This window comes from Pomacea canaliculata, linkage group LG9 (genome assembly GCF_003073045.1).
Source record: "Pomacea canaliculata isolate SZHN2017 linkage group LG9, ASM307304v1, whole genome shotgun sequence".
Taxonomy (NCBI): domain Eukaryota; kingdom Metazoa; phylum Mollusca; class Gastropoda; order Architaenioglossa; family Ampullariidae; genus Pomacea; species Pomacea canaliculata.
Window position 1 is genome coordinate 2,645,929 of NC_037598.1, and position 25,374 is coordinate 2,671,302.

The 25,374-nt window shown below is 42.9% G+C and overlaps 3 protein-coding genes across 3 annotated transcripts in view; all 3 read right to left on the reverse strand.

Annotated features, from left to right (window-relative positions):
- Positions 1-137: 137 nt before the first annotated feature.
- LOC112572941 (NXPE family member 1-like) lies at positions 138-3,906 on the reverse strand. The gene is made up of 5 exons (XM_025252945.1): positions 3,877-3,906; positions 3,064-3,155; positions 1,967-2,827; positions 1,394-1,446; positions 138-1,128 (listed from the first exon to the last, which is right to left on the reverse strand). The coding sequence occupies exons 2-5, from the start codon at positions 3,138-3,140 to the stop codon at positions 359-361; spliced, it is 1,761 nt and encodes a 586-aa protein (XP_025108730.1). The 5' UTR covers positions 3,141-3,155; positions 3,877-3,906; the 3' UTR covers positions 138-358.
- A 1,565-nt stretch (positions 3,907-5,471) lies between these two features.
- On the reverse strand, positions 5,472-14,897 carry LOC112572552 (protein jagged-1a-like). The gene is made up of 12 exons (XM_025252286.1): positions 13,626-14,897; positions 13,088-13,231; positions 12,450-12,581; positions 12,137-12,280; positions 11,798-11,936; positions 11,109-11,240; positions 10,240-10,365; positions 9,457-9,597; positions 8,785-8,919; positions 8,235-8,319; positions 7,849-7,892; positions 5,472-7,259 (listed from the first exon to the last, which is right to left on the reverse strand). Exons 2-12 carry the CDS (start codon positions 13,211-13,213, stop codon positions 7,042-7,044), a joined length of 1,422 nt encoding a protein of 473 aa, XP_025108071.1. The 5' UTR covers positions 13,214-13,231; positions 13,626-14,897; the 3' UTR covers positions 5,472-7,041.
- Positions 14,898-17,381: 2,484 nt separating this feature from the next.
- LOC112571723 (ATP-binding cassette sub-family A member 3-like) overlaps positions 17,382-25,374 on the reverse strand; it is a 29,340-nt gene continuing 21,347 nt past the window's right edge. Inside the window, 11 exon segments of the mRNA XM_025250960.1 lie at positions 17,382-18,732; positions 19,218-19,458; positions 19,856-20,026; positions 20,360-20,547; positions 20,839-21,128; positions 21,845-22,051; positions 22,296-22,526; positions 23,205-23,361; positions 23,975-24,063; positions 24,066-24,288; positions 24,509-24,886. Of these exon segments, the coding sequence (XP_025106745.1) occupies positions 18,535-18,732; positions 19,218-19,458; positions 19,856-20,026; positions 20,360-20,547; positions 20,839-21,128; positions 21,845-22,051; positions 22,296-22,526; positions 23,205-23,361; positions 23,975-24,063; positions 24,066-24,288; positions 24,509-24,886 (2,373 nt within the window). The 3' untranslated portion in view covers positions 17,382-18,534.

The window sequence follows — 25,374 nt, forward strand, 5'->3', positions numbered from 1 at the left end:
CAAAGTCACGTGATGTACAAAAAAGTCAGGCAAGTCAAAGAACAAATTTGTTTAATAGCCAATATTACATTCTCAACATTTCCACACCAAAGATACGTTCACAGACTGCAATGCAGCTGAGTCTCACCCATTCAGAGATACGTTTTGACAAAAAGAATACGAAACGGTTGAGAGGACTACTGCCAACAACGGCTGACAGCTTCAACACACATAATTATATCGTAAGATGATAACATCATTCGAAGAAGCACCATAGAAGTCTCCACGTATCTCTATCGCAGTGTCCTGAAAAATGAAGATATGTGCTGAAACTATTATTTGCATTGATTTGTTATTTAGTTTATGAAATACTTAATTGTCACGAACATACGTGACCAAGAAATATTCTTGTCATCGTGTTTAAAACATACTGGTCTGGGTGAGACAGTAAATTTTCACAGGCCACCGTCATGTCCCAGAAGTCAAGGTACACAACTTTATCCTCCAGTCGCCGGAACTCCTCGCGCAGAAGTCTGCGCACGCGCAGTCCATGCCAGTCTCCTGACACGGGGAGCCACGCATGAGGTCCTCGAACCACAACCTTCGCCGCAGGGTTTCTCGCTAGAAGGTCGCGAACCCCACGCACCGCGTCTCGTACGTGCAACATGAACAGGTGAGAATGATGGAACTGAAAGTGAAGGTACAGGTGAATAAGGATGACGTAATTTCCGCGACTAGGTATTCTGTCAAGGTAAAAGCTAGCCGAGTGTTTAACAAGTCGAAAGTTCCATGGAGCACTGTTGTGGAATGGGTAAGCGTGTGGTTTCCATTCTTGGTGAAAGCTGAGAACTTTGCTGTCGCAGGACTTTGGGATATGGGTCGGCAAATTTGAAGGATGGACGGCCAAAGACATGGTACATTTAGACAATCGTGCGATGGCCTCAAATATCGTTCTTGCATTGGAGTCCCCCAGCATGAAGAAAGTCTTGTTCTTGAAGCATTTTTCCAAGAAGAGGGAGTTGAGAGAAGGAAGCTGACACAGCAAGTGGCTCCAGTTCTGTCCACTCCAAAATCCACTCGGCGACCGATCGTCCCACGTGACACGAGGCTGCAGCAGGTGACAGGGCTGGTCAGCTTTGTGTCCGGTACCTGGCAGATTCGGAAACGTATTTGGTCAAGAAGCAAATATTAATAAATGTATGACTTGTCAAGACAAAATGTGATAACAGACAGTATAAACAACATATAAAACACAAAAAACTAAAAGGCAAAGGAAAGGAATAAAAAAAAAACTATAGGAATTTTTCCAGTCGCACTTTTTATCCTGGACTTCTTCCACCCGCCCTCATTGTTTTTCTTTCGATAAAGAAAGGGAAAACGTTTTACATGAGCTGTGCAGTGTTACAGTACATACCACCATCGGCATTGATGTGTACAGTCTGAGGCAGGCGGAAAATCCGACCTTTCCTTGGAGCAAATTACAAGTTGAAGAATAAAACAAACATTGTTTAAGAGTTCTTAATAACTGGGCTTAGTCACACTGTCTTCTTGGGATCTCAATTTTCATAAAAACATATCAATTTTCTTCTATCTTACATATAATATAAGCAATAAAGGCAGTTATTCATACACATAAATTGTAAGACAAAAGTTTAGGATTTTAACAGGTGACCTAAGGAAGAGAAGAGGGCAGTCTGTAAAACAACAGTATCAGACATTTTATTGTCATTTTAAAACCTTTACTGGCTATTATCTTAAAGCTTTTCTCAATTTGCTATTTCTTTTCTCTAAAATCATTTACACAACCTTCTTTTCTTTGGGAAATAAATGGCTGTGAACATTTAAACTGACAAGATCACAAGTTTTCAATATGTCTGTATACTCATGTTCTATTTTTATACACGTTATCGGCAATCATTTGATTCAAAAAAATAAAACATGATCTGACGGCTGATGCAACCAAAATTTGTTTATGAAAGCCGCTTACTTTGCTGTATACTCCTTCATATGATTCAGTAACAGAGCCTCAGACTGTGTGACTGGCGACTCTTTCATCCCATCAAACGGGGATCGTGACACAAACCAGTCGTCACAAGTGAGTTCAGGGTTGGTAGGTCGACCACAGTACCAGGGCAAACCGTCATTAACTGATGTAAAATTACAAACTTCCGCAGTGGAGGGGATGACGGGAACTGACAGGCAGAAGGTGGTTTCACTGATGTTTCCCATGGTGAAACCTGCGAAGACAGGCTGACTGGTCTTCCTGGTGTCCAGCCCGTGAAGCAGAATGCGTCTGTACTCACGTGACTCCATCAGAGCAGCGAACACGGTGGTCCGACCGGCCCACAAGACAGGAAATGACGCCAGGTAGCTGCCATTGTTCAGATCGGCGACAGAAGCAGCGGCAGACAACCCCCGCGCTCTGTCAGCCATCCACACCCGGACAGAGTGACCTCCCTTGTTAGCCGGCCTGCTGTGGGCGTCACGGATGTCCACCCGCACGGTCACGACCTCTCCCTGTCGGTACGTGCGGTTCGGCACCAGCCCCGCCAGCTGCAGCAACGACGTGGTGTGCGTGGCAGCGGCGTTGACGTCGGTCAGCGGCTCGTCCTTGAGAATGTCCAGCTCCACGTCTGACAGGGAGTCACGTGCTACCTGGAAAGCTTCCACGATCCGGAAGTCCAGCTTGTCTTCGTTGTACTTTTTTTTCAGAAGTTCGTAGGAGGCGTCCATGCTGGCGAAGCAGGTACTTGGTACAGTGAGCCAGTTTCTGACTTCTGGCGGACGTGTGTATTGATCAGACAAAGGTTTCGGTTCGAGAATTGCAATATTTCGTGACCTGGTCATGCTGCAGAAGATCAATAAAAGTATAATAACAATATACCAGACTAATTTCTTACAAGACATTTCTCACAAACATAAAACACTTATTAAGACAAGTTGTAAAGTATTTTCGCCACAGCTAGTAACTATAGCTACCTCATTAGTGTCTTACATAATGAGTTGGATATTAGAGTAGCATTGTGTACAGATTGCTAGTCTCATATCTTTATCACAAACAATGGAAGGTTTAGTGAGCGCCACCTGTTCATCAAGTAGACTCCTGCTGTCGCCAAAGCCAGAGCCAGAAGAAGTCCATGTCTGACGGTCTTTGGCATCATCGCGACTTTAGGACTCTGTAGGACAAGTGTTGGAGGTTCCTTCATTATGGGACTTATGCAGGGCTTACTGTTAGTGTGTTCTGTGTTTGTGTGTGTGACACAATTCTGTTCAGAATTTATCTCTTGTCACTGAATCGAAAGTTCTGTTGAAGTCAATGAAAGCTTCATTCAGTTTTTTTGTGTGTGTTTAGCTGCTTCTGAATAAGTCCATCAAAGTAAATATGTCATCTGTTTTGTTATGATCCCTCCTTTTTCACCAGCGTTTTCTGTTGCTCGATCTATTGGTTTGTTTGTTTGTTTGTTTATAATTAAGTTATTAATTTGTCTCAGTGTTTCTTCCAACGTTTTCATTTCCTGACCAGGTCTTCAGAAATACTTTAAACTTGTGCCAAAATGAAAGTAAGAAGAAGGGGTCACAGACACTCCTCAGTCACCTGCATGTATCCTTCATGTAATAGAATGAGCACTGTAGCGGATTGTGACATGCAGAGCGAATGTTGACTGTTAAAGTGCTAGACTGTACATGTTGATAAACAAACAAGATAAACGCAAAAAATAACCGGAAGAAAATTAAATGAAAGCAAAAAAGAGAGAAAGTGAATTTTTTTGTTTCACTCACTTGCTATAGACTGATATTTCCCAGGTATACCAAGGAATTTCAGTAGTGTCCGCCTTCATTACTACACCTAAAAAGTATTAGTGCAACTTGTCATGTCGCCCTGTATCAAAGCCTTACCTGCTTAACACATTCCGTGGTGTCTGTCAACTTGGTCCAGTCGCGGAGGCTTCATAAAGCCTATGGGTACGGGTAGGGACATTTATACCAGCAATAACACTTACAACGGTAGAGAGAACACAATTTACAGCGAACCCCGCTACAAGGGAAGTGTCGCGAGGTCGAGTGGTCAAAAAATGGCTATAGTCCTCAGTGTTTGTATTGTCCTCAGTGTTTGTATAGTCCTCAGTGTTTCTATAGTCATGAGTCAACTCACTGTAGTTGGCACCGACCAACATTCACTGAAGCTTTCGTTATGAGTACACCTCCTTCGTCATCAATTAGGAGCTGAGTGATTGGCATGTTCGGTGTATACTCCCACAGAACATACACGTGAGTGAATAGGTTGATGTCCTCAGTATCTATTGAATGGTTTTTGAGGCACCATGTAAATGGCTTGCTGACCTCACTCTGGATCACAAAGTCTCGGAGTCCAAGATGATGCCATAGATGCGTGTAATAATTAAAACATTTAGTGTTTGTAGTTTTAAAGTTTTTCTGCTTTAGGGGACTCTTGGGACAGGTAAAGGCTAGGAGTAAATCCTTATTGAAAATGTTGATGTTAACATGGAATCAGCGATTCTTCAATTAAACAAGATAGCCTACACTCGTAGGACACCAGCACCTCTACTTTCAGAGGTCGAGTGACGTAAGATGGTCTTCTTAGGTCACGTGACACGCCATGACACCCTGTCGAAGACATGTCTTTCAAGGCACCTTGGAGGTTGGTTGAATGTTAAAGACCGGACTGGTCCTGTACAGGACTTGAAACAGGTGTGAGTAGCGACCAGATCCAGTCAAGGAACGAAAGTAATGTTCCTCCCAATGGACTAGGACTCTCTTCAGTCTTCTGTCAATCTTAGTTATAGTTTTCTCTCCGTTCTCCCCCAACAAAAGTTGGTCACAGTCATGACACTCCATATGGTACATTGTTGCCAGGTCCACCTTGTCAGTCTTGTTGTCATGTGTCACTAGTCCTAGGGGAAGAAGTGGTTAGAGTGGTAGCAGTATCAAGGGAGGTAAGTCTCAAGGATCACATTTGCCCCTCACAAATCCTCCTAACGGCTGAAGACTTCTAAGGGCAAGGACTGATTTACAGGCACTTCACTGCTGCTCTTTAGGCTTTGTAGCAGTCTTCTCTCCTTCTCTCTCTCTCTCTGTTTACTATTGTACTCTGTGGAAACGACATGTTAGCTCGCTGACACTAGTCCACTACCATTGTTGTGTCTTGACACACCAGGCTGTCATACATTCCCTACACTTGAAGACACTTTAACTATATTAAGGATAAACTTCTCCCTCACCTACCCTTCTCATTGACTTGCTACATTTTGAAGATACTTTCCTTTCTGGGCTAGCTGTGTCAACACATATGACATGCATTTGAATAATAACATTATCTTGTGCTCTGTCTGCATGTCTGAAACACACTAATAAAAACACTCATTTGCCTTCCTTATTGACTGATAGATGATACACACAGCTAAGTGTACAGTTGTTAAAGTGAAATATCATGTAGCTATCTGGTGAGGAAGCACTTTTCACAAAAGTAATCATTTTGTTCTGAGAGATTTATTTACAAACATGTGACAGCTTAACAGAAAATGTTTATAATGTTTATAATGAAAAACGGTATCAGCAAAGAAAAGGAACAACAGTAGCAGACGACTAATTACTGTGGTGTGTGTATGTGATTTGTGGTGTGTGTGTGTGTGAGAGACACTATCAAACTTACATTTTTATGATTAAATACTTGTACCCGGACTGCTGCAACAAACTGCAACAATTTTGAAAATATATTGCACCTCCTCTCAATGAAATATTGAGGGAAGACTAAACTTTATCCATCTGCATGGAAGGAAGTAGTGCACTGTTTGTGAGGCTGACAGTGAAGACCACAATAAACTAGAAGTAGTTCACACGATAACTGTGTAGGTATATAGTTCACACATTACACACATCCAGTCACACGAGCACACACCTGTCAGTACTCATCAGATACATCTCACAGAGTCATTCAACAGTATTCAGACCTTAACTACTCAGTGACTACTGTGTATTGCTATACAGAGGTTAATGTCTATAGTTTTGCCATGTCATCAATGTGCATCACTATACAAATGTCATTGTACAATACGATACAACTTTATGGGTCCCCAGGGGCAATTCAAAATAGTGCTCGTACTACCAATAATATATACATGTGCAGGATATAAAAAGATAATATAAATGAACATGTTGAAACAATGTCTCTTTTACAAACACACACACATTCTCTCTCCCCCTCCCACACACACACCTAACAGCAGATACAGTGGGTGACCCCAGGTCAACTCAGCCTCGTACAAGATGGCGGCCAGTAGAGTTTATCACGTGAATGGCACGTGGGATGAATGAGTTGCCGTGACGATTGCTTCTGTAGACAGACATCGAGTACCTACAGCCAGACTGTACAAGAGTGACAACTCACATGTCAACACATGATCAGAAATACAGAGGATGTGTGATGCCTTCCTGATGATTAGCTGATGATGAAGGGCTGCCGTCCCTCTGCCTGGTTCGGTGATCTTGGAACAGATGTTAACAAGGGAGACAAGACTGTTCCTGTTCCCTAGGGAGAGGCTGTGAAACCAAGAGATGAAAGAAAAAGTAACTGAGGCAAGCAGCAACCTTGAGGGGAACCTGTACAGGTGACAACAGGATCTGAGAGAAGACCGTTAACAGAAACTCTCTGCTGCCTGTTTCTTTTTAAAGTCCAGGATCCAGAAAGTTAGTTGGTGAGAGAGAGAGAGAAGTCTGAAACTAGACTTTCCACCACCACGTGAGGTTGCACGGTGTTAAAACCAGAAGAAAAATCAGCAAAGAGAACCTGGAATGAGCTGTGAGATTTTCTAGATGTTTGTACAGAGTATTTAATATAAACAGCTTAGCATCATCCACACCTCGTCCAGTTCTGCAGAGGGTCAAGATGTGGACCAGCAGCTGTCATCACCTCGCTGTGTACAGTCTCGCCATGTCATCCAGTGTATTTGTACATTCTTGTCACTGTGTAAGTCTTGACATGTCATCAGTGTGTGTTGCTATACAGATGTTCGTCTGAGAAGTTGTTGGCGCTGTGTGTGGTGGTCATCCCGGTGTCGCTGTAGTTCTGGTAGGCTGGCTCGGGCAGGTCACGCATGCGGTCGACGCTTGTGCTGTACGTGTGTGACCCCGTGTCCTTGACAACGGCCTCGTACTCGTTGGTGACGTCAGACGAGCTGTCGTGGTTGACGTAGGTGTTGCAGTTGTCGTCCCGGCCACTGGATCCTCAAGTGCTGTACCCGCGGGCGAGAGAACAATGAGATCTGAAAAAGAAAAAGCTTTTGATAGCAGCTGCACGTAACAGGACACGGTACATCCTCATCATCATCTTCATGTTTCTCTCCTCCTCCTCTTCGTCGTCGTCTTACAGCTGTGCATGCACAAGACAAATGATTGTGGGTTGAGTATGTGAACGTTATTTTTAGTTCAGACATCATTTCCTGTTTCCCAACCTTGACTAGTCCCAGTGCTACAGGTGTGTCCAGTGCAGTAGCCAGCAGACCTCCACAAGTGACAGACAGAATATTTTCCTGGCCACCTGGGCTTTTTTCATGTAAAGGTATTTCGGAATATTTGTAATTGTAATGTCTAGTTTTGATTCTCACATTACACATGTTGTGCTTCCAACCTCGTTTAAGAATGAAGAAGTTTGTACAAGAGACAGAATGTCTGAGAGGACGGTTTACATTCAGGCTACATTTCAGTTGTATTCCTTATTCATAATGTATGACTGTACATAGAGACACTACAGAGACTCAGCTCAACATGGACTCAACATGGTATAACATATCAGAGGTAAGAGCATGCTGTGGTATAACATTACAGACCAAGCAAGGTACCACGGACACTGACCTGAATGCTGCTGTGTGTTCGCTCGGTTTCTTCTTCTGATGCAACTGCAAAAAAGGGTTTAAAAGCATTAAATCTGATTGGTTGTAAAAAGGTCATTGCGCATGTGCAGACTACAGCTGTTTGTGCTTGTTATCTCGCGCTGAGCACGTGACTCGTTTGTAGTTTGAATTGTGGGCGGACAACAACAGTGAGTGGTTAGCCAGATCTTGTATAAACAGTGACATACAGTGACAGTACGATACTTGTAATATGTATGATCGTACGTATATATATATGTGTCCTGATGTTATGTCCATCAAAGCACAGCCTAATTTGAGCACATATGTACACTTTTTCTAAACATTATTAGTACTCATGTACTTGTGAAAATCGTGTCGTGTACTTGCCATGCTGCTATTACTATGGCAACTGCTATCAGTCCTCCTGCACCCAACGCAGATCCAGTAATTACCGGTATGACGAATGTTTTCTCTGAAAGAAAATAGTTTCGCTCAACGGCAATCACAGCTAAGGAAGCATCGTCTGACCCATGCTTCGTGACCAGTCAATCAAACAAGTGAGAAACACTGTGAACACACCAACCACTCGACACACCCGTGAATATACCAACGGATGGCTCACCCACTCCAGGGGACATAGCAAAGATGGACGACTTACATCATAACAACAAATAAACAGAGGGATACACAGAGACTACAGAGTGAATGCACAATCACCACTAAAGATAACTGCACACTGAGAAATCCACAGGGCAGCAGACCGACACCAAAGGATCCAGGCCACTTACCCGTGGAGGAGCAAAACATGTAAACATGTGAGTGAAGTCGTTCATATTGTGCTTACACATGTTGGTTCCACTGTTTGTAAACAGTTTTTACACACTTTTATATGACTGCTCTGAACTCTAAAGAGCTACAATAATTTTATTTGACCTACTTTGACACAAGACGCCTTCGTAGCCATCCTCACAATCTAGTTCGCACATCCCGTTGTCATGGCGACACGAGGAGCGTCCAGCGCAGTGGCCGCATTGTTTGGAGCAGTTGGCGCCATAGGTGTCGGCCTGACACTCTGCAACATGGAGATGCTGCTAGTGGTCTCTGTCCGGGCTTTTCTAGAGAACGGGGCGCACAACTTGTCAAGGCCTCATCACATGCATTTAACACGACTTTTCAGTCCTTGTCACCGACCATCTACATTTAAAGTGCTAGTGGGGTGCAAAGTGTGCGCGTGCTGTGACTGGCAATGTCCACATGAGTTCGTTTGCCCTGATTGCTGTGACCCAGTTACCGATGTTCTCGATAAGCAATGCCCTTGTTTGATTAACTGGTTACCTAATTACTGATTACCATGATCAGTACTATACATGTAATGTCCATGGTTGTCACCTACCACTCATTATAGTATCTGGAATAACTTAATTAATTGCTTATTCGAGCACTGAAAAGGGTGGTAGGTATTATACAAGTAATACTCTGATGCTGACTACCTGATGAGCCACACACGCCATTGTCTGATGTCATGAATCAAACACGGGATGTACTGCCAATACTTCAGACAAGTGTTGTTGTCACAAAGACAGAATATCTACTAAATAGTAGCACTTACTTTTGTCACACCTCGGGGACATCCAGCCCTCCTGACAAACCTCGTCACTGCACACACCTGTCACACGGTCGCACCGCCCGCTTCCCCCACAGTTTGGACACGAGCTGCTACAGGTGATGTCCCACCATCCACTGACACACACTGACACAAGGTGCACAGTGGTTAATATCCACTGACACACACTGACACAAGGTGCACAGTGGTTAATATCCACTGACAACACTGACACAAGGTACACAGTGGTTAATATCTACTGACACACACTGACACAAGGTACACAGCAGTAATATCTACTGACACACACTGACACAAGGTACTCAGCAGTTAATATCCACTGAAACCATGACAACATCCAGTTATCTCCCAGTATGCGATATTTGAGGTTCGCCAAATATATTTTCAAGAGAAAGTTAATTTCTAACATTTTTAAAAACGAATGTTTGGTTCAAAACCTCTCGCCTAAATTTGGTCAAACACAAAGGAAACTTAGAAATTGTTATGTCAAAGACATTTTCTCCAGACTGCCGCAGTTTGTCAGTTGTAGGACACATTGGAGACAAATGTCATGTTGTTAGGGAAGAAACAGTTGCTAGGGAGGCTGGTGCTACGCTTAACCACAAATAAAACAACGGTAAAAAATTGTTTGCTTGAAAATTTTAGAGAAAACCCTTGGCTGTGAATTGCAGAATGACATTTAATACAAGATTTAGCAGTTACACCGCAGTCTGTGGTTTCCTTGTGGCTGTAAAGGGAGGTAACTGCTGACAGCAAGGGGATACAAACCCTGACACAGGGGCAGCTCGCGGTTGTCCTTGCACCTCTGACAGCTGCCGTTGGTGGCTCTGCACACGTCCTCACATTCCCCGCACTGCTTGGAGCAGTTGACTCCGTAGAAAGTGGAGCTGCAGACTGGACAGACACAAACCTCCATGTTTACACCTCAGTCGCCATCTTCTCTAAAGACTTAGTGAACGGTGTTTTCTTTTCAAGCGACTGTCTTGAGCTCAGCATCAAATGCTACTTCCCCACATTCCGAAGTCAGAAGACCAATGCCACCTTCAGCTGCAGCATGTCTGTGTGTGTGTGTGTGTTTGGTGACGTGTACCACCAGTGGGAGAGCTATGTCCTTGTTTGTCTATCTGTAGATACTCGTGACCTCACAGGTTTGGCCTCTTTCTGGAGCCTTCACAATCCAGCACTTCCTCAAGTGCCAAGTTCGGACTTTATTTTTGATTGTAGACTGGAACATTATTTACTCAGACATTTAGAAATATTTCAACGCTGAGCTCAGACCAGTCACTTGAGAAACCATGGCAGTAATGGCCGCTTGCCGCCCGAGTTCTAGTGACCAGCACTGGACAGTACGACACAATAACTGGCAAGTGTCCGGTAGCCTGCGCAGTGGTACGTTAGGATCGAGTGGTTCTCTGGAAAGATCGTGACCCCTCCCCTCCCTCCTCCGGCTGAAACTACTGTCCTGCCCTAACCCTTAACTTTAACCTTTACGTCCCTTACCTCACTTGCCCTTAGAACTATGAACTTTAACTGGCTCACCGTGTCTAGTATCGGCAACTAGGTGTATAATTGTATGTACACAGTAAGCTCCTATAACAACTGTACACATCCATGTTAGAGTGACGTGGAGCACGTACTTGTGTTGCACTTGGGCCAGGAGTAGCCGGGCTCACAGGCGCCACACGACCCGTCAACCGTGTTACAGGGAGGGTCGCTACACCTGCCGCACGTTTGAACGCAGTTTATGCCGAACGTGCCATTGGGGCATCCTGCACACATGCCACACGTGTACACAATCACTAGATGCAGACCGACATGCATGCACTGTACACTATCACTAGGTACAGACAGACCTACATATGTGTACACAATCACTAGGTACAGACAAACCGACATACAGGCATGTACACTATCACTAGATACAGACGACATACATACATGTACACAATCACTAAGTACAGACAGACCGACATACATACATGTACACTATCACTAGGTACACACATAGGCAGACATACACTTGATTCACGTGAATCGTTAGATCACACCCTGACAGTACAAACACAGCTGGAAGAATAAGCTGCTAAATCAATCCAGGCGATGTCGGGTACCAGGCATAGTAGACATCATTACATATACAACTGTAGGTCTGTATGGTGTCAACATGTTATACATCCAGTCTGTGTAGCAGACATCATTACATGTACAAATGTTGATACAACTCTTGGTATGTATGGCAATAATGTGCATACGACACATAAGAAAGCATAGTTATTATGGTTGTTCTGGTCACTTGACCTAGTCACGTGACAGCTATCAGGCTCACCCGTTGAACAATTTTGGCGACATCCACCCCGGCATACATCCACCCCGGCAAATCCCACTGACTTTGTCACAGGGGCTTCCACTGGTGCAGTTACCACACACACCCGAACAGTTGAAGCCAAAGCTGAAATCAGGACATTCTGTGAAGAAGACATTAATGTCAGTGTTAGTGGCTTCGACAACATTCTAACGAGAAGATAGATATTCGTGCTGCTTGCTTGGACTACTTTTGCTCTACAAGCTGTGGTCGTCAGCACGGACTCACTATGTACTCACTCTGTCAACAGTCACTCACGAGTGAGCTCTCACCCTGTCAGCATTGAGCAAAGGAGATACTCACCTTGTGAACAGTTTGCTGGAAAGTGTTGCCAGCCCGCCTCACAGCCTGAGGGACAGGCTCCAGTAACCTTGTCACAGCTGCTTCCGTTAAAGCAGTGCACACATATCTGAGAGCAGTTAGTTCCATATTGTCGGTCTGCACACGCTGAAAAACATCCGGGCAACGATAACAGGGCTGTTTCTTTGAAACCTGTTATTCATGTTTCATGATTGCTCTTGTCTTTGAAACGTGTTATTTGTGTTTGAGTTGACCAAATTATTTGCTTTATGTACCTACAAGAGGCGTAAGCCACACCTAGTGAGTAGTGACTCACCTTGACAGGCAGGTGTGTAGAAGCCGTCATGACACCGAGAACATCTGCCATCCACTTTGCTGCAGTTTTCATTTCTACAGTGAGCGCTGCACGTGCTGCTGCAATTATTTCCATAGTAACCAGCGTCGCACTCTGAAGAAAGGGGGCAAAGAAATGATTGTTATTACCTGGATCCTCTATTTCTGTCATAGGTGACACCAAAGATGATATCAACAGTGATGACAGGCGGGAAAGTGAAGCCGCGCTGACTCAGATGTAGCCGCTGCCACATCCTCCTTTGACGAGTATCAGCAAAGTTGATTCTTTTTGGTTTCAGTGTTGGAAAAGTATGAACACGTGTGCGTTTGATTGTGTGTGTGTTCATGTGTGTGTGTGTGTGTGTTCATGTGTGTGTTCATGTGTGTGTGTGTTCATGTGTGTGTATGTGTGTGTGTGTTGCCAGCACTCGGTCGTCAGAACAAAGGCGCGGCAAGCCTGGGTGTGGCGACGGGTAGTCGTCTCATATAACATGGTATCACTGGTATCCTCAATGTGAGCCCTACAAGCTGTCAGCACGGACCCTTGACTCGCTATGTCAACAGTCACTCACTAGTGAGGTCAGCACTGTCACTGTCAGCATTCACCATGGAGATACTCACCTTCTGAACAGTTTGCTGGAAAGTATTTCCAGCCCGGCACACAGCCTGAGGGACAGGCTCCAGTAACCTTGTCACAGCTGCTTCCGTTAAAGCAGTGGTGACATGTCTGAGAGCAGTTAGCTCCATAATATTGGTCTGGGCACTCTGAAAAACACAGAGTGGGCAATGATCACAAGGCTACTTCTGTTCAATAAGCATCTCCAAGACAGAATGATCTAAAGTAGCCTCGTGGTCAATGGTATATGATTACAAAGAATACTGCTTTGTTTTCCGATTGTCTTTTTAACTGAAGTTTGAACATCTGAAATATATAAATAAAGCAATGGACAAATTGTTTGCTGCGTGCATGTCTCGGTCTCTGACGTGCAATGATGTGCCCGCCTGTCATCTAAGTTCACTTCTTTTCATTTCTCTCTCTCTCTCATTTACCACACACAAAGGTGACCTGAAACTCAGACACGTGACACACACACACATACTTACACGTGACTTTAAGCTAACGGGTCCCTTGACAATGCCACATATATGTAAATGTTACCTCCTATGGTTGTCATGCTGGTGTTGTAAGTACTTGTAGTCCAGAAAGTGGAGCCTTTCGCTGCAGGATGTATGACAAAAAGAGTTAAAAGAAAAGAAGCAAATGGAGAGGACGATGCCGATGATGTGCCATCAGGACACTGGCCGACACGCGTTCAAAGCCGGGCGTCCGAGTCCCTCTCACTGGCTTCTCCGGTCCTTGTCGCCCCTCGCCCACTTCTTCACTCATGCCAATGGCCAGAAATTTCTTTCCTCTGTGAAGATACTGAAATAATCTTCCTGGTCTACCAGTGCGGATGACCACAAAATGTCTGTGGAAACAGCGCCGCTGGGGAGATATGTGATTACAACAAACAACACTTTGAAAAACAAGTTTTGGATGCCGATGTGTCCAGGTAGCCGGGTTTCTTGAGACCGGGTGATAAGGTCAGAACTTTAATCAAACTCGTATGAAGGCTGTAAGGACTGAGAGATACGAGTGATAACACACAGGTGATAAGGTACAGGTGGGTTTCTCTACACCTCGGTGAGGTAGACGGCAGTGTACAGCAGGAGTAGTAGGGCTTTATTGAGGATATTTTGTTTTTATCTCTCTGATAAGGACATTTCATAAAGAAAGATGTGTTAAATAATAAGATTGTACAGATGAAACGATAAGAGTTCAAAGTCCTAGAAAACCAGGAAGTAGTGAGAAGTTACCTGTTCCGCCTCAACCTGGCCAATGACTGTGAAAGAGGAGTCAGGTGACTGAGCACGAAGTACAAAGAAAGACTCAAATGTTCGATGGCCTTTCATCTCAACTCCAAACTGTGTGTGTGTTGGTATGGTGGTGGTGGTGGTGGTGTGTGTGTTGGTGTGTGTGAGAGAGAGAGAGAAGTATGGGCTGCTGTTCACTGAGGGAGGACAAGGTCTCTGGGTCTCTTTATCACAACATAGAAATGCACAATTGTATCGATAGACGATTATCACAGTTTCTCTAAGTCCTTCATGAGGCACAATAAGTGAACAGAGCAGCAGAAAGCGAGCTCAGTATTGTACATATTATGTACAGCTCTGTATATTGTAGCGACATACAATTACATCAGCTCAGTATTGTATATATTATGTACAGCTCTGTATATTGTAGCGACATACAATTACATCAGCTCAGTATTGTACATATTATGTACAGCTCTGTATATTGTAGCGACGTACAATTACATCAGCTCAGTATTGTACATATTATGTACAGCTCTGTATATTATAGCGACATACAATTACATCAGCTTTACACCATCATTGAGAGGTTGCTGAGAGGCAGCGGCCCCTTCCCTCTTGCGCGCCCTGGATTCACAGCGTGTGAGTTCCTGCTGTATCCTGTCACCAGGGTGGGTCACGTGCTGTATCCTATCACCAGGGTGGGGTCACGCCCTGTATCCTATCACCAGGGTTGGGTCACGTGCTGTATCCTGTCACCAGGGTGGGGTCACGCCCTGTATCCTGTCACCAGGGTGGGGTCACGTGCTGTATCCTGTCACCAGGTGGGTCACGTGCTGTATCCTGTCACCAGGTGGGGTCACGCCCTGTATCCTGTCACCAGGGTGAGGGTTACCCCAGTGTCGACCTTTACTGCGTTATCCCCACAACATACAACATCGCCATTGATGTATCTGCTGTCCTCAACTAGTTCCTCCTCTGCTGTCGTTGTATGGTCGCACGGTCGCTAATTTTATGTCACGACACTGTTCTACTGTAACCTAAACACTCATCATGTGACTAGGCCACCATGGGCACAGTACGATAGAAGAACTCTAAGAACTATTCTCAAAGATCGCTCACCCTAAACCCAGTACCCAGGGGTGGGCAAAGTACTGCCCTCGGACATCTTTACACCGGCCCGTTTACAAAAATGTGAAGTGTACTTGTTTACATAATATTTTTAAAAGTTCAAAAACTTTGATTGAAATCTGAAACATATTTTATCGAATACGACCTCGTGTTACACATCGGCAATAGATAAAGTGCAAAATTGTTGATGCATTTGTGTGTGAGTCATTGGACTGCTAGTCTCTCGCTCTGGATGGTAGTACACGTGTAATGTGAGCAGCTTGGGTGTGTTCTCTCACACTGTGTGATAGTACACAGGTAATGTGAGCAGCTTGGCTGTGTTCTCTCACACTGTGTACACAGGTAATGTGAGCAGCTTGGCTGTGTTCTCTCACACTGTCTGAATAGTACACATGTACCTCATACTGCTCGGTCCGATGACTACGTGGATGTCACCAGGAACTGCTGTCGGTGGAGTCAACGAGCGACACTACAACAGATGCAACATTGTCGGCTTTGTTACAAGCGACCTCAACCACCGGCAGTTTGTAAAGTTGCTGGAAGATGTTCCCTACCACACACGTGTCCGGTGGCCAAGCTTGGAAAAAGTTGTCAAGCGAGTTCTGGGAGCTCTGAGAAGAACAGTTTGATTTTTAGAAATGAAGGTAAAGACAAACGTTTTCCCCGAGTATGATGATCGCCATGTGACCTGCAGACCTTTCCTTGCTGAAGTCACAGACCATCTGAACACGTGACTCTGACAGGTAACCACATACTTGTTTATGAACTACACCTCACCGTGCAGCGGAAACTTGATCTCTTTTCAACCTGAGTGGAGGAAAGAAATTTCAACACTTTCCTCTCTGAACTTAACGACAGCTGGCGTCTGGAAATCCAACAACAACAATTGCAGTTCTTAAAGTCGTTAAGTAACAAAGAGATTTTGTCAAAGCAATGGTGGCGATGTCTGCACAGACGTCTGTGTGTCAACAGACTTTATAAATCATGAAACAGAGCAAGTCCCACCTGCCTTCGCGGATAACCGATGAGCGTTTGTACGCAGTTGTGCGAATTGCCACATGGGAAACGCAGCCAGAGTTTTAAATACTGGAGAGCAAATTCAAACAGCTTCACTTTTCATATTACATTCAATAAATTCCTTCCACTTTCCATAAGTTTAGTTGTGTAGTCACTTGGTATGGTTTTTTTGCATTTTGTTTGTTTTGTTGGGTTTTTTTGGGGGGTAGGGGGGAGTATGGCGGTCCGGTAGTGGAACGGTTAGCACCTGTCGCCAGTACCATGAGATTTTACTGTCCTGGGTTCAGATCTTGTCTCGGTCTCGCTGTTCTTTCTCTGCATGTTTACAGGGCTAGCCGCCTTGCCGTGATGTACGCTTATTTGCTGGCTCGGCGTAAAACACCAATTTCTCATTTTTTTTAGTGGGGAGAGCTCTATGTCACTGGCCTGAGGCACAGTTTAGAATTTTGAGACCGGTCCACAAAAACCTGACCACCGGGTGGAGTCCTGTCAGTGTAAAGACTACACCTACAGCGACTGACCCGTGGAGGTCGCACCAGTACCAATGCCTGGCCTCACGAGGGCAGCTTCTTTCACTCAGGACCTTGCATGACCCCAGGCTGACATCTCTCTAACCTCACACCATCCTCACTGCTCCGATGGTCCAAACAAAGAAAACGGTTATAACCACCCATCCCTGTTAACGACTACGTGTGTAACTTACAAAGGCCGATGTCTTTAAAAACGACATGCAAGAGAAGTCCACATCAGCAGGATGCGAATTCAATGTGCTGCACCCAAAAAGACTAAAAGGAACCAACAGTAATCCATACAAGCTTTGATCCACTGCTATAGGTGCTCAGTCTTCACTGGTCTGCAAGCTGCCAGTTTCTAGAAATCAAATGATCATTCATTCTTTCAGAACAGATTTGAATGTTCTACAAATGGGATTTTATTTATAAAAAATATGATGGAACATCTTCAGCATTCTGGATAATACGAAGTCAAAGAAGTGACTAAAATTCAAACTGCATTAAAAACACTAAGACTAACATTTCAACAGTATGACTAACAGCACAAAATGTATATCACCATTTTCAAGTCAATATCACAACTGCTCAGTCTTGACGTACAATTCTAAGGCAAGCCCAGTATCCTGGGCCAGAAACAGAAAAATAAGTACAGTGCCATGAATGTCAGTATATGGAATGTCCTATTTGTTGCAGAAAAACATTTTTCTCTCACTGCATGAGTGCTATGAAGCTCAGCCCTATCTTTCTTACCCTATTTCTGGAGCTGTAGCTATCAATGAGCAATACCATTCTTTTCCCCAGAAATGCTGTCACACATTCTTTGTTGGACTTGTTTAACAATAAATGAGCACCATGCAAGCACAATCCCTTTATAACAAAATGCATGGAAGCTGCAGATGAATCTGCATAGTCATTATGCCTTCAGTAAGGCCCACTCACCTTGTACAGTTAATCAACACTTTCATGCATCAAAACAGTAAATCAAAAAAAGTGTTTATGTAACTGAGCTCCAGATAAAAAAAATAATGAACAACGATACTTTTTAATACAGCTGTAAAATAAATTATGACATTATGACAGCATCTATAATTTACAACACTATGTACATCATCACTAGTTTACATTCTGTGCATTTTGATGTCATGATGTGTCTGTGAACTTTATCACATATTTTCACTTGGAGAATATAATTTCAATACACCTGTCTTGTTCATTTATAAACAGCAAAATCAACATGGAGTGGTATACAGATATGAACATATGGTCATGCACACTCACACTTTCTCATTCTCTCTCACACACTGACAAACACATCAACACACACAAACGTACTGATTTTTACTGTGAAATTGCACATGGTGCAGTAGTGCGGTGTTCTGTCACATCCAACAATGCCTCCTTGCTGATGGGTCATGGCTAATCGCTGTCTTAAGTCTAAAGACTGCCAAAGAAAACCCAAAAAACCCTATCTTTTTCTCCCTACACTTAGATTACAGTATACAATAAACTTGTATCAGTAGGTAGCCAGATGTCCACAGCACTACACTGTCCTCATCATGCAATACATGGGCATATTGTACCCACACAACCTCTTGAAATAGCTTCGCGGGGAGGATACTGTGCTCGGGTGAATGTCAGAAAGATTTGTTCTAGTGTGGTTTGGTGAACAGAATAATCCTCAACATGAAGATTTGTCTTGGCATGTTCCATGGCTGTAAAGACCTGAGACAGGGGCACTGTGGCAGAAGGCACCTGTAGTACATTGCAAAAGACTGAATCATCATCACTTCTTATACCTATGTGTGCCTGAAACACTTCTGCAACTTTGTGCTTATTCTACAACACACCAAATACCTTGCCATATAAAATTGTGAAAACAGAAAATAAAATGGAATGACATCTACAATAAGAAGGTAAGATATCTCTATATATCAACACTGTGTCAAAAAGCATATTTTACATGCATTTGAATTCACTGACACATGCTCACATCTAAAACAAACACAACAATCAAACGAAAGTTTCTCTGCTTCCTTTTCTAGCTTTATACATAAAAGTATTTACAAGCATGTCAGCATGTTTTATTTGTCTGCTTCACATTGAAATGAATGAAATGTTAGGGTTACAATGATAACCAATGCTGGCAGGCTATCTGATGTTTCAGTTTATTTACATATAAAGCTGAGATATCTGCAAAGTCCTATTAGCAGACTTCCTTGTTTAATTACAATTCTTACCTGGAAATGCACATAACCCTGGAGGTCATCAAACTTCTGGGCACCAGGAAAAGTGGTCATGATGAAGCTAACTAAAGGCTCAGTGGACGCCAGCATGCCGTTCTCTAGCGTGGCCATTTTGACCTGCAGTGTGTAGCCCTGGCCAAACTTGGACTTCAGGTGTTGTGGAGAGCCAAGACACTTAAACTTGCCATTGACCATGATGGCAATGCGCGTACAGAGGGCATCACACTCCTCCATGCTACACAGAATTATGTTTAGTTGTTATATACACAGACACATAGCCTCTCTAATACACTCACACTCTCCCTTTCTTGCTCTCTCTCTTACACACTCTCTTACAGTTATATGTAGTTTTTTTTATCCTTATTAACCCCTAAAATGTCTAACTGACACTTTAGTATGAAAACTTGCTGCACAATTTCCAAGAAGCCTTTATTTTCTTCCAGTTTAGATGTCCTGTATTTTTATGTTGTTATATTTACAGATACTGGATCTAGTAGACAGAAGTTGCCATAATAATCTATCATCAAAAGAAGATTCTGACCGCATTTCTCAAGACTTACATTTTCTTTTAAACATTTATTCTGAACTATTTCAGCAAAGTTTATCAAACTGAAAAGAATTTGAAAGAATACCTGTGAGAGGTGAGAATCAAAGTACGGCCACTGGCTCGCACCTGTGATAGAACTGTCCACAGTTGCCTGCGAGCTGCAGGGTCCATGCCTGACGACGGCTCATCAAGAAGAATAACAGATGGATTTCCTACCAAGGCAATGGCTGTGCTTAGTTTTCGCTTGTTACCACCACTGCACAACAGTCACAGGGCAGCTTGTGTCATATACAATAAAGACCTCTGATGCTATTTTGTTCACATGGTTGCATAGCGTCTTTATGTGCATCATCAACAAGAAGAGTTAAAAGCAACAACTACCAACTCCTGTAATTCATTTAGAATTAAAGCATGCATGGATGACCAACTTCTTGCACACAGTACATATATGCACTGCCTTCACATGTATCTATGGGCATCATTGCTAAGCTTCTCAATTGTTTCACAAAATAAAAGTAGAAAACATTTCTGTTTCTCTCAAAAAACATACATGTCGCCAAGTGAAATATTAGCCTTGTGAGAAACCGACCTGTAGAAGCCAGTTTGCTTGTCAGCATGTTCGTTCAGCATTAGAATTGATAGAAGGTTGTCAACAATGGAGGAGATACAAAGGCTTGGGACTCCCCGTAGTCGTGCATACATGTACAGTGTCTCACGACCTGTCATCTGGTCTATCAAGGCATCAAACTGAGGACAGTACCCCATGTTAGCTTGCACCTGAATATGGAAGAAAAGGTAATCAAGTTCTGCATGATACTGATAAAGCAACCATATCTGTCTGTTTTAGGTAGGTGCACTTGTGGATAATTATGTAATGGGAAATAACGCTTTATCACTTTCCATTTAAGTAACGAAACATCGGTGGTATCAGACTAAAGTTGATTTGACTTCACATTGAAAACACTGACAAAATAACCTATGCATATTTCAAGATCTGTTTTTCACCAATACTGGTGCTGTTGATGCCAGGTAAAGTCAAAACTATCCACCACCACATCATACATTTACCTGCTTGATGTCAGTTTTGACGCTGAGCTGCTGGACAAAGGCATCACCACCAGAGAGCATAACATCTCCAGTCAGCATTTTAAAGGTTGTTGTCTTTCCTGCCCCATTCTGACCCAACAGTCCAAAACATTCTTGCTTTGGCACGCCCACACAAATGCTGTCTACAGCAATCAAAGCCTTATAGTCTTTGTAGAGATTTCTCAATACCACTGTGTCATTGGCAGCACCCCCTGAGGTCACTCGCCTTCTCTCTACAGCAACATCGCTATCTTCCATGCCAGGACTGATATCTAGAGAGCAAATAATTAAACATTGTTAAGGTCAGTCAGAAAGAATAGGATATACAGATAGAATAACCACCATCACAGCAAGTCGTTAACTTTTTCAACAATCATCTTGTCCCATGCATGGGACTCTGGTGAATACAATGTGTATGTAGCTCTATATGAATGTATTAATAAAAAGTAGCATGTCGCTCTACGTCAGTGTATCAATACAAGGTAGTGTGTAGCTTTATGTACATGCATGCATGGGTGTGCTTGTAGATATGTATAAATTATAAACTAAGCACCATATACACTGTCATTTTAAAAGCACATTAATTCACATGAGAAGAGCTATTTACTGCATGATTCTAACTACAGGGTGACCAAATGATTCATGGGTGGAAGCCAAAATGTTCCTGGGGCGGAAGACTTTTTGAAAGCCATGTAGTGCTAGACTGCAAATAACATTATACGACACATATGGTTGCACACATGTTTCACTGTTTTCACAAACATAACACACATAATATATAAATATTGACATTAAACACCATATACTGTATATTGAACATAATATATATATTATGTTCAATAACAATATATTGTGTTACATTTCACATGCTGTACATTAAACACCAGATAATGAACTCATTTTTGTGCATTAGGCAGACAGAAGATTTCTGAGTATTTACCCTAGGTACTAAAGTAGCTAGAGACAGCATTGTATCTGTCATTCTCACCATCAACTACTGGTGCTCCTTGCATGCCCTGCACACCTCTTCTCATCAGGTAGGTAAGTTTTTGGGGCAACTGGTATTCCAAGCTGAGCACCACAGCAAAAAAGACCAGACACTGAATGGCATTGAAACAAATGTTTCGCCCAATGCCAGGATACTCCCATGCCAAGTAGTTTTCATTGTAAGGTGTACAGGAATCACCACAGAAATCTGAAGTGAATACATGCCAAAATACATTCCTGTGCAGTCCACTTAATTCTATCACATCAATGAAAACAAGCCAAAATAAATCAATGCATATCTGGTTACTACAGAAAAAATATTTGACAATGTTTAACTGTCATTAAAATAATTAGAGATAATGTGACAGTGTAGCAGATCAGCAAGAAAGAAAGTGTATGTATGTGCATCGGGTGCATGTGTATTTAGACATATCATTAGTTTTTTTTTTTACCCTTGCAGCATGGGTTGATTATTCCACTTCTGTTAAAAAGTTCACAAATGCCGATGGTGACATTTGAACAATAGTCAGTAGTGAGCTTGTTGATGTACAAGTTGGAGAAAGCTGTGCCCAATGAGTAGTGCGGAAAGAGAATCAAGAAAACCCAGTCTAGTGCATCAGCAACATCGGTGACATCGAGAGAAGGAATACGCATGATGGACACTGTCATCATGGTGAAGAGTCCTGTTCCACATACATACACAAATATAAATACAGGAGATGACAACAAGAATAAATCAATAATGGCATGTATGCTTTGCTCCAGCCTAGTGACATGTGAAACAAATATGAATGGTGAGCTACAGTTTCCAGATAACTGATTATTGTCAACAGCAGATCTTTTGTACCAATCATCAGGATTCTCATTAGTAACACAATTTCTGGCAATGGCAGCATCTGTCAGTCTCTCATGCACACAGGATTCATGCTTACCCCAAGTATACTTCGACATCAAACACAAATGGTATACATGTACTAACACTGCACATCAGTCGTAAGAAAGGAAAAAAGGGCTCATTCCTCTATGGGTATAGACTTGAACATCACTGTCAGGGGTGGATCGCAGACCTCTGTGAGTATGGACTTGAACAAAATTGTCAGGGATGGGGAGCCAACCACGTTTGCAAACTGAGCTACTGTTACTGTGAAGAGTGCCTAGGGAAGAGGGGTATAGACAAGTGACTGGGCTTAAGAAGATGGCGGGACCTAAATGCTAGTGTAAGGCTGTCTTCTATTTATTTCACAACTCTGACAACAAGCCTTGCCTGTTGTACCCATTGTCACAATTACAGACAACCCAATCTGTGATATGTAATTAGCAACCATTTACTCCAGCTCATGAATAAGAGATCATCCACTGACCTGTGACTATTGACAGGATGATGAGGACCACAAAGCCTGTGGCAGGGGCGGAAAATGGTGATTGAAGGAGGTAAATAAATGGTAGTACAGCTATACCAAAGGCAATTAAAATCAGCAGCACCATTCCAAGATGATCTTCCTCAACATAAGCCTCCACCTGCCACAGAAAACCATTCATTACTAAAGTTAATCAAGGTCTTCTGCTCTTCACTTGAAATACTAATGAGTTAATCATGGTCTCATGTATTTTATGTAATATATATTTTATATTATATATTCACATATTAATCATTTATTTCACATCCATGGCCTTCTGATTCTGACAATGACTGTAAATGACTTTTGATTTCAACTGACCCTCAACAGCATTATGTTTTATGGCAACACTACAACAAGCAAGGTGGAGTAGTGGTAGGGGGGGAATATTGCTCATGAATGCACTAGCACCACTCTCCTTCCAAACTGGCGCTACCTAGGATATATTTTTTTTAATGCATGTTTTCAGTGCCAGATTGAAAACTCACAAAATATTATAGAGTCACAGGGAATCTAAAGACACAGATAAGTGTGTTGCATTTGCATAAAGTTCGAGTGTATTTTGTGTTAAGGATCAGCATGAAGCCTCTGATATTTCCCGTGTGACCAGCTCAAAGTACATGCCTTCTTCAGAACACAAGCTGAAGAGCTGCAAAATCATTTCAGTCACTTCTTTATCAATTAACTATAGGTAGCCTCAGTTTTTGAGAAATAATTTCACCATTAGCTAATACCTGAAAGGCTGCAAAGATGACCAGAAGCACCAGGCTGGGTATCATGTAGTTGACAAGATCCCAGGCAAAGGTTGCCAGCCAAAATGAAAATGGCCCGACCCACTGACTACCTGCAGATGTTTGGCTCCTGTCTGCCGCTCTCTGATGAGGAAGTGCGAGAAAGATGAGGTGAGGAAGGCCATACCAAAGAGCATACTGAACCCTATGGAGAAGCCAAACATGAGGGCGTTGTTCATCTCATCCCTGGCTGCTGCAACAGCACTTTTCGGCATGGGGTGGTTGATGGTGGTGATGACAGCATTGCTGTTTGTTGCCTGTAGACAATGTGCATGGCATTTATGCTTACATCAGATAATAACCTCCCCTTTCCTAACAATCTTCATGTAAGTTCTTCAGCCAACCGCACACATCACTGTATTCACAGTCATATCACAGACTTCCGTCATGCCATCAGCACCACAGATATCTTTGACAGCAGCCTGCTGCTAACTGAATAGCAAAAAATACTCGCTGAAAACAAAAGCTATTTCTTACTTGTCTTGCAAAAGCATTCATAAGGTAGGACACAGCAATCGGCATGGCATGGTATGGCTGCCCGCTATACCAGGCAACAGCAGTAAGGTTGTCTCCACCTGACAAAGGTTCAAATTCACCGCCCATCACCACCTTCTTGTTGTAGGTGAACAGTCCAATGTCACTGGCCAGCGACAGATAGAAGTTACTCATGTTGGAATAGCGGCTGAGGTCGACTTCGTCAAAGATGTTCCCCTCATCAGCCAATGACTTGTAACTACTGCCAAGAGCAAGTGACCGTGATGTGGCAGAGAATCCAGTGGAGTAGGCAGAGATGGAGCCATCAAACATGTCCAGTGTCAGTGTGACAGGTGGGTCAGCCAAATCACTTGGCCGCACCTAGAAAACAACATTAATAACAATAATCAGCTGATAGTTTCTCTGTCAAGTCATGCACTTTTATGCTGGCATAACTCTTCAATTGTTTTTGTCAATAAACTGTAATATCTGGTGGGAAAAATAGCAGCATAGCTATAACAAGACCACCAGAATTATCAGCACCATTTCCAGGTGATCATCTTCAACTTCAAGAGCTAAAAAGCTAGTTTCCCACTGGTTTTTACCGTGCTTGTACTACAAATGTGTCCAGCTCCACTAATGAATATGATAAAGCCATAAAACAATATACCGTTTAAACTGTCAATAAACATGGACAAAATCTTGTGTGGTGTAAATCTTCATGCTCTAAACAAAATGTTCACACCAAAAAACTCATCTTAACTAAGTCATATATACATAAAGGTTGGTTGTAGCGATGTGGCAATGAAATGTATTAATGCCATATGCTAGCTCAGAAAACTTTAGGTTGGCTGTAACAATGTAGAAAT

What these genes read in the sequence shown, in the direction of transcription:
- LOC112572552 (XM_025252286.1), bottom strand. Translation starts at nt 13,213, where the DNA reads ATGGAGCTAACTGCTCTCAGACATGTCACCACTGCTTTAACGGAAGCA. An exon ending in GTCCCCGAGGTGTGACAAAA is followed by an intron (nt 8,920 to 9,456) that starts GTAAGTGCTACT and finishes TCCATGTTGCAG; the next exon opens with AGTGTCAGGCCGACACCTAT. An exon ending in CGAAGGCGTCTTGTGTCAAA is followed by an intron (nt 8,320 to 8,784) that starts GTAGGTCAAATA and finishes ATTTTCTTTCAG; the next exon opens with AGAAAACATTCGTCATACCG.
- LOC112572941 (XM_025252945.1), bottom strand. Translation starts at nt 3,140, where the DNA reads ATGATGCCAAAGACCGTCAGACATGGACTTCTTCTGGCTCTGGCTTTG. An exon ending in ATGAAGGAGTATACAGCAAA is followed by an intron (nt 1,447 to 1,966) that starts GTAAGCGGCTTT and finishes ATTTGCTCCAAG; the next exon opens with GAAAGGTCGGATTTTCCGCC. An exon ending in ACACATCAATGCCGATGGTG is followed by an intron (nt 1,129 to 1,393) that starts GTATGTACTGTA and finishes CGAATCTGCCAG; the next exon opens with GTACCGGACACAAAGCTGAC.